Source organism: Adelges cooleyi, unplaced genomic scaffold (assembly GCF_023614345.1).
Source record: "Adelges cooleyi isolate 19-005CV unplaced genomic scaffold, UGA_ACOO_1.1 ACOO_flye_CR_arks_rails_tigmint_CR_PRNA_651, whole genome shotgun sequence".
Taxonomy (NCBI): domain Eukaryota; kingdom Metazoa; phylum Arthropoda; class Insecta; order Hemiptera; family Adelgidae; genus Adelges; species Adelges cooleyi.
This window is the reverse complement of record NW_026096352.1, coordinates 15,179,562-15,188,950: the sequence shown is the minus strand read 5'-3', so window position 1 is coordinate 15,188,950 and position 9,389 is coordinate 15,179,562. Positions and strand designations below refer to the sequence as shown.

General features: G+C 29.1%; 1 protein-coding gene across 1 annotated transcript; it reads right to left on the bottom strand.

Annotated features, from left to right (window-relative positions):
- Positions 1–7,415: 7,415 nt before the first annotated feature.
- On the bottom strand, positions 7,416–8,303 carry LOC126845006 (uncharacterized). The gene is made up of 3 exons (XM_050583579.1): positions 8,240–8,303; positions 7,726–7,883; positions 7,416–7,604 (listed from the first exon to the last, which is right to left on the bottom strand). The coding sequence occupies exons 1-3, from the start codon at positions 8,271–8,273 to the stop codon at positions 7,416–7,418; spliced, it is 381 nt and encodes a 126-aa protein (XP_050439536.1). The 5' UTR covers positions 8,274–8,303.
- Between the last annotated feature and the right edge of the window lie 1,086 nt (positions 8,304–9,389).

Sequence of the window (9,389 nt, the reverse complement as noted above, 5' to 3'; positions counted from 1 at the left end):
AAATTATTTGTTTTCGAACTTTTTGATAATACATTAATGATAATACGCTTATTTTTTTTGAAAAAATTTTTTTACACAAACTGAAGTATCTCCAATTACCAAAACTACAAGAATTACAGGTTTTAGTAGCAAATTTGAAGGTACTTGTTAATTATTGTAAGGTGTATGTTTTACAACGATATATATATATTTTTTTTTTCATTATTGATGAGCAAAAAGTAGTCAAAGTAAACGAATGTAGCCAAATAACGGCTGAAAACGTTTAGTACTTTTTCTGGGGGTCTTAAAAAGGTAGATTTTTTAAACTTAAATGCATTTAAACTTATACGCTTGATTTTCTTTGTAAGTAAAGAATATTTTGCCGAAAATACAGAGCAATTGATATTTTGATTATTTTTTTATGCTAACTATTAAAAGTAACGATAATTATGTAAAATATTGAAATTTGTCATAAACAGTCAAACAAACGGTGGCCTTAGTTGACAGTTGTTAAAGTATACTTATGATGTGTTATGTGAGTCTTCTTTTTTTTTTTGCGATTCAGCTGCTACGGCTGACGATACACAAATACAAATTTATACGTCTTAGGACAAAATATATATTATAGGCAAATTGTGAAATGTAGTACCTGCATTTTTTTTATGTAACTTACTAAAAGTTGTAACAGTAAATCATTAAATAGCTCTCTTTATTGTAATTTAATACATAAAAAAAAAGGTAAAGGAAATAAGTAAAAAAATTCAAAATTATGGAAAAATGCAAAAAAATTAAAAATTGTCATTAGCGGTTACAATTTATTAATTTTTTTAAATATAATTTGATCATCTCCAGAAAATATTTATGTCAACTGATTGTTTAACGATATGAACGCAGAACATTGTTGTGTCGCTTTTGACTTATTGACTTCGAATAATAGTTTCTGAAAAACCCTTAGAGATTAAACTATCCTTATTATTGTCATACTGGTTAAATTTGATTTGCCAATTTTCTATAACATCCTCACTCGCTACATCAATATAATATTAAGTTATAATTTAAATTTATGATAACTAGTACCGTCATTTGAGTAAAGGTGGAGTGGACAAAAATAAATAGCTATCACCTAAAATTCTGGTGTCTGGCTGAAATTTAACTAAGTAGCTTAAAATTAATACAGCAAGCATCTGGTAGCAGACATAATTGCAAAGTATTAAAGTTAATCATTTGGGAGCAGGTTTAATCTTTAAATTCAATTTCCTCAAAAATATGATTCGTACTAATTGTATGCAATAATTATAGGCTAATTTTAAGTATATTCATAAGCGGACTTAGGGGTTGTTTTTTGGGAGGGGCTTTAGTTCCAGACAATATTTAGACACTAATGTAGCCTACAATATATTTATTTTTCGTAAATTTTCCACTTTACGTATGTTTGGGCATATATATGCTATATTTTGTCATTTTTTTTCATTAATGCAATATGTATAAATTACAATCGAAGTTGATTATCAATTCATAACGAAATTATTACTATATAGTACATTTAATTTATAAATTATAAATATAACAACCAAAGCCGCTACTGTGTAGTGTTAATAATTTATTTTTATAATTCTAATTCTAATAGCACAATCAAAAATTGACCTTTTAACGCCCATAAAGAAAACGGTAAACTTCAAATTAAAAGGAAAATTGGAATCTGTCTTATTAATACGATCTAAAATTACATTGAGTTGTTTTTTATCAAACTTCCGCCAAAACTGAGAAAAATAGGTAACTTAAAAAGTTATATATAACTAGAAAAAAATAATATTTGTACGCCTTAAAATTAGTTGGAATGTACTTATATGATATTTTTTCCCGCCCACAATTATCTTTTTTCGTTTTATCTGATAATATTAATCATAGTTCTCTATTATAAAAAAAAAACATATTTTATATTGTTATTAGTGGTAATTATCAGCTAAGCAAAGATTTAAATAACGAAAAATATGATATTTGATTTAAATATCACATAAAGATGTCTTTGAAATAATATCTATCTTAATAAAAAAAAAAAGTATATATCTAACAGGAAAAAAAATGTACCCAATGAACTTAAATGTACTTTACATTATTTTGTCTATTTATTTTAGCTAAAAAATGTCCAAAAAAAACTAAAATTTAGTTTTATGTTCTCGACGAGGTGAGAAAAGGGCTAGAATACTATAATTTCCATTCATATGATTCGTCTATAATTTAAAAAGCAAATAACACAACAATTATTTAATACATTACAAACCAGTTTTTAGTGTCACTATACTTAATGGATGAACTAAATATTTAGGTTAAAATTTGACTTCTAAAAGTTATCTTAAACATTTATCCTTCAAAATAATACCTACTGTAAAATTGTTGTGTTTTAATTTACTATAGTAATTATAATTCAACTTAGGTATATAACAAGCTCCATTTGCCAAAACAAACTGAAATATTTTCATGTATTAAAAACACTATCTGTATTATTTGTCAGTAAAATAGACAATGAATTGGTTATATTTTTTATCTTGGCATATACCCCAAAATGTTTTAACATAAAAAAAAAACATTTCATTTTACCACGGGTTTTCAACTATTTTTATAATATCTGCGATAAGTTTGCTTTATATATAGATATATATACAATGTTTATATTTTGTATTTGTTTATACTTAGCTGTGGAAAAGTAGTCTACAATGACAATAACAACCCTTCACCCCACCCTCCCAATAGGTCTTGCCACTAGACGGTTGGCGGTCAGCCGCCAGGATAATAAAACATTAGAAGTTGTCTTGTGTAAAATGACACATAAACCACAATCAAACGTTATCCAACTAGTCTAAAAAAAACTAAGTATTAAAATATATTTATAAAAAAGGCATATTTGAAAAAAAATGGTTTTTATACTTTTTTAGGTAATAGAAAATTAAATAAGAATTTTACTAAAATAAAAAAATCAATTGGGTTCGGTGGGGCTAAATCACATATTGGAGGGGCTAATGCCCCTTTAGGCCACCCCTAAGTCCGCCTATAAATATATTATTGTCTTCACAGTGCTTTTTTTAATACCTATTTCATATTTCTACTAAATAAAATATACTAACGGCGGCAATGTCACATTAAGAATTTTATACCTTTTTTATGAAAATTATTTTATCAACCAGCAATTGTTTTCGTCTTAACTTCTTCCGTTTATCTTTCCTTTAATCCTAATTATTTTTATTACATTTTTCGCTGTTTAAATACTTTTTTAAAACACTAACGACTTTTAAAAATTAACAGTATTTGCTTCGTTTGATTGTCAAACCGCAAAAAACTTCATCACACATCCTGATTCAAGACACAGTGATAGTTTTTATAATTGTTTTTCCAATATGTATTGTTTTTTTTAATTAGTATAACTCAGTACAATTTAAGACACGAGGTTCTAACTACTGGCGTTTAGAAGATTATGAAAAGACTTTCGAGATCGATTATAGCTATAGTAAAGTTTTTACTTATTAAAAAAAAATAGTTGTGTTTACTTAGTATGCCATAAGTTTTTCCTAGAATGAAGCACATAAAATTTACTTAAATATATGGAGTGACGCTTTGTTTTATTAGGGTAAAAACAAACTAAGGGGGGAATTACGATGTTATGGTAGTAGGTTTGTAGGTTGCAATGAGTAAGGGTGAAGGAACAGTCAACAGCTGGTATCTGAAATATATTTGCATTTTGTTGTAGGTTTTTTTTTGTCCGTATAGACTCCTACTTTTTTAGGGGTGCAAAGATTTTTGTGTTTTTAGCCGTAATTATAAGACCTATTAGTTGAAAACATTTATCAGGAGTCAGAACTCATATTATTATGTACCCATAACATATTAGACGAATAAAAAAATTCTGGAGTACATTTTTTTTTAAATTGCCGGAAAAATGTTTTTCGCAGATGGTAAATGTTTAAAAAAAAAAATTATCAAATTATGCCACTATTTTAACGGATACTATTTAGAGTGGTCCCGGTAAGTTTTGAGTGCCCAAGCATAAGTTTTAGGTTTTAATGAAATTTTAGCTTCGATGCAAAGCGAGAAGGTATTGGTTTTACTCTGATGTGGGCTTTTTTTTTCGTTGTATACACTGTAACTTTTTTAATACTGGACCAATTCCTTCGAATAGCAACTCTATAAATCACAAATTTTGTATAGTTTGTACTTTGGGGGGGTAAAAGTTGAAAAAAATTTATTATTCACAGACGAAAGTTGAAAAAACAAAAAAAAAACCGTACGAGTTTTTAAGTTAGAATTTTTAATGGCTATAATTTCGAGAAAAAGAGTCGGATCGAGTTGAAATGTATAAGAAATAATTATTTGGTATGCCCGCACACGTCAGTTGTGTCAAACTTAAACTATACCCATTTCCCGACCCCCTAGGGGGGGTACAAGTTTTTTTGTTTTTCGGGGTTTTTAGCGGTAATTTTAAAACTTTTGGGTTGAAAATTTGCCAGTAGTTGGAACTCATATGTACCCATAACACATTAAACGGAAAAAAAATTCGGCACTACAGTTTTTTTTTAATTGCCGGGAAACCGTGTTTTCGCACATTGCGTATATTTTAACAAAAACACCTAAAATCTTTAAAAAAAATTGATTTTATCCAAGAGGACTAGTACAGTAGAGTATGAGGAAACGGAGAGGTCACAGGTCTACAAGAATTATTATAAATAAAAGTGATAAAATTGAATAAAATCGCTTTCAAATAAACGCTTTAATGCTCATTTGTAAATACAGAACCTTCATTTAAAACTTTCTAACTTTGCTGGTTTATACTGTGCTTGGTTTGGACTGTACTGGCTTGAAAATACTAACTTCCAATTTGCATCGAATCGTTTTTTCGAAAGTGATTTTATTACTTTCAGATTTAAAAATTCCTGTAAACCTGTGACCTCCCGTCCCCCTATATGCCCCGACCCAACTATGTTCCGTCCCCACTATGCACCGACCCCACTGTACTGGTTTTTTTAAAAGTGATTTTATCACATTCAGTCAGTTCGGTCCAACTTAAGTCCCGACCCCAATTTTAATGGCTTTTTCCCTTGTGAATACCCGTCGATAGCTATACTTATGGTTAGGTTACTAATTGTTTTACGGACTATTACAGACAGTAGTCGTATAATAATACAATATCTATGTGCGCAAATGGTATGTTAATAGTGTATCCGATTCGATAACATTTCCAAGTTTCGACGATTTGCTATGACCTTTGGATTTTCAACGTGTAACACTAAGATGTGCAAAAGAAAACAAAAAAAAGATTGGAAATTCAAACATTGCCATTTTATACACTGTTTTTGTCGGTAGATCGACGTTTTTTTCTGCCTAAAATGTATGAATATTTATCGATGGAAAAAGTTTTTTTGAAAATATTTTCGATTTATTATAACCTTAGCATTTTCAATATAAAATGTGCTATCAACAAAATCGCACATGGAAAACCGAAATTTTGACAATCTCCCACCCCCCTGCGAGAAAGGTTGACATATTTTTGGCGCATTTTTAAGATTTAAGAACTGACAATTAGTCTGAAGATAAGTCTAACAAACAACATAAAACATCAGTGTAGTGTATTTATGAATAGGACGTTTATTTTTTTGTTTTTTAATTCTGCAATTTGATTTAAAGTTTTTTTTTGTAGATCAAAGTAGGACAACGAATGATACAAATTTTGGTTTTATATTTTATTAAATTACATATCCATCTTAAGTAAGAGGAGTCCAATCATAGTCATCGTGTTGATGATAAAGAATATTGTCAGTAGTATGGTGTCAAAATAATATTTATCGAAAAATATAGGAAAAACAGTAAACTCAGACTCACACTTTGGTCATACAATTGTAATTACAGCTATACGTTTTTGGGTAAATTTTTGAAAACGTTTACTCGTTATTGTTATTATACCCATCTAGTACGCAGTAGTAATGTTTATAATGTTTTTTTTCTCATTTAATATTATTTGTACATCAAACGGGTATGAAAATTGTGCTAAGAAAATTGTGTTTTCGTGTAAACGCTTAGGCGAGAATTCGATAAACAACACTTCAAATCCTATTTTTAAATATTCGTTTACTTTTGAACTCGGTGTCACTTTTAAATCACGTTCACCGATTTGCGAAAATATACAAAAACTTTTCTAACAACAAGTTGAAATAATTTCGCATTGACCTAAAATGAAACCACTGATTTGTTGAAAATTTACCACGAACTTTTTGGTGTCACCTCAATAATAAATACTTTAATATCGAGTAGAATACAAAGCAATGAGCGTTTTTGAAATTGATGGATCTATTTTATAACTTTGATGTGGAGCAGTGATGCTGTTGGCTTTTGCAATGGTGTGAGCTTTTTTTGTGTCTGTACATTACATTGTAACTTTTTTAATACTGGACCAATTCTTTTAAGTGGCAACTCTATAAATCACAAATTTCATCTAGTTGGTACTTTGGGGGGGGGGAGGGGGTAAATGTTGAAAAAGTTTACTTCTTCACAGTCGAAATTTGAAAAAAACAAAAAAATAACCGTACGAGTTTTTAATTTAGATCTATTATTAGCTATAATTTCGAGAAAAAGAGTCGGATCGAGTTGAAATTTTTAAGGAATATTTATCTGGTATACCCGCACACGCCAGTTGTATCAAATTTAAATTAAATCCGTTTCCCAACCCCCTAGAGAGGTTCAAATTTTTTAGTTTTTTTAGCCGTAATTTTAGGACCTTTAAGTTGAAAATATGTCAATAGTTAGAACGCATATGTATCCATAACATATTGAACGGAACAAAATCGGCACTACAGTTTTCCTTTAATTGCCGGAAAACCGGGTTTTCGCAGATTGTGTATATTTTAACAAAAACACCTAATATCTTTAAAAAAAATTGTATCAAATCATTAAAACAATTTTATTTATATGTGTATGCAGAATGATACTATTAAGTTTTGTGCAAGTTTTGAACAACAAAAAATCATAAAACACTACCAACGCTTTTTCGCGTTGTTCTTTGTCAAAAAACTACTCTTAGCCCGCTTTTTACTTCTTCCAGGTTTTGACTTACTTGTATTCCTTCAATAACCATTTCAGATTTGAATTATGAGCATAGGACAATATTATTATTTTTTAAGTATTTAATTAAATTAATAACAAAAAACTTTTAAGACATTTCCAATTTTAAATAATTTTTTACTTTGAAATATTATCTGGTACAGTTTAATTTTATTTAATAAGCATAATAAATACATTTATACTAAGCTAAATTATAAACAAAAGTAAAAGGTTTTATGATTACTTTTTTTATAGATTACATTAAACATTATAATTTTAAAATGGTTTAGCAACAGGGTTAGCTTTACATTGACAAACTATAAATCTATCGAATTTATTCGTATTTAATCAACTTAAACGCCTCCTTCTGGTGTAGGTTGTCGCATCCATTTGATAGTAACGTAAGGTTTCTTATCGTCGTTCTCACTATCAGTGACATTCTCATCATTAGTATCTGCAACGAGACTCTCATAATTACAGTCCTCGTGGTAAACGTGTTTGAGTTGTAGAGTTTCATTTACATCAATTAAATCTCTCATCAACTGTAGATTAAAGAACAAACAATACATTTTTTTAACTTCAAAAAATCATATTGAATTAATTTCTTTTTATTCTAAAACGATAAATATCAATAAAGCAAAGCAATTTTTATTTTGTATTTACATCATTTAACAGTTTCGGGTCTAAGTCCAATGTTCTGGATAAAATGGATACATAATGTCTGAACCTTCCAGTATCCATTTTTATGCACATGAACACAGTCGCATAGGATACATAGTCAGTCTCGACCACAACAAAAGGCGGTCTGTGCCTTTCAGGATCTGCAATGTGTATTATAAAATTACCAATTATACATAGGTATACATAAATTGGTTGTTTATCGGTAAGTAAGTAAGTCTAATTAAACACTTAAACCCTATTTTTGAATAATAAGGAATGTTTGGTGTATTACGATGGACGAATTCACAAATTTTTTGATAGAAATCTGTCTTACCAATATAAATACCCGGTTTATACTTTTAAAATACATATATTATAAAATTAGGTTATGTGGTTTATTCTCACGGATGGTAAAAATTACTAGTAATTTTAATATGTATATTTTTTGTGCACAAGCGCATCGGATAATTTTTGGAGTAGGCGAATCTTGAGAATTAAACGTCCAAATTTTACGTACCTGAAAAATCCAGATTATTACATAAATAAGTCATGTCTGATGGTAAACGATTATTGGTTTCCAATTTTCCATAAAAATAATCGTAAGTGAAATTAGGTTTAAATAATTTGACTTCCTCTGGGTAAAAATCATACACTACGCATCTAGAATGTGGTAACGTCGTTTTCAGGGCGTACCATAATCCAAAAAACTATAGAAAAAATGACGGATTAGTACAAGTAAACAAGTCATATGTGTACTAAATTAAATAAATATAGCTATTTTTAAAATTACAGTTAATTTCATATCCGATAAGTATTTATATACTTATTACTCTATTAATGTTTTATTTGGTTACAATATATCCTGTTTAGTATTAAATGCATTACTTGAACTTACCTTTTCCATTTCGAAACCATCCATAGGCGCAAGATTAAGACACTGATGTCCCGAAACGGCATTCAAAGAACTTACTAGAAACACGGATAAAAGACACAAGCCATTGAACTCCATTGTACGACGGTGTAAATATAGACGCGTAAGTTGAATATTATTGAAATCTAAAAAAAAAAATACATTGCAATTATACAACTTAAGTCATCATCATTTTATGGCCTTTTGAGGTCCAACCTTACTATCATTAGATGGTTTCTAGACGGAACGGGTCGTTAGGCTACAGCCAGAGAGGGCTTGCCCAGCAAACTGTGACCAAGTGTCAAACCGGTGACGACAGTGAGCGCTAAACCCACTGCCGCCTTACCGACTTGGCCACACGTCCTCTACGTATTATTTAAGTAGTGATGTGAGGTTGTGAGTTGCAGTGTCGACAGATTGACATAAAAGCGTTTATTTGAATGTGATTTTATTTCTATAATTATTTGAAAATAAGGCACGCCAGAATGCTCTTCTTCGAAAGTCATTTTTTAATCAAACTTTTCCATAATACGGAGAAAAACAACATTAAAAGTTTTATCAAAATGTTTATTACATTTTTCTTAATTTTAAAAGTTTATAAATTTTATGTAATTAAAATCACATTAATGAAATAAACTCAAAATACCACAAAACTGATTTATTTTTACAACTTTGTACATCTTTTAATATTAATTGCGCTTTTCAACAACACATTTTATTATTCTAAACAACGTACAAAAATGAAATGCTATCGATT

Excerpts from the sequence above, each read along its gene's own strand:
- LOC126845006 (XM_050583579.1), bottom strand. The coding sequence starts at position 8,273 with ATGACTTATTTATGTAATAATCTGGATTTTTCAG. Across the intron at positions 7,884-8,239 it reads TAATAATCTGGATTTTTCAG|ATCCTGAAAGGCACAGACCG; the intron begins GTACGTAAAATT and ends TACACATTGCAG. Across the intron at positions 7,605-7,725 it reads ACCCGAAACTGTTAAATGAT|TTGATGAGAGATTTAATTGA; the intron begins GTAAATACAAAA and ends TTTAATCTACAG.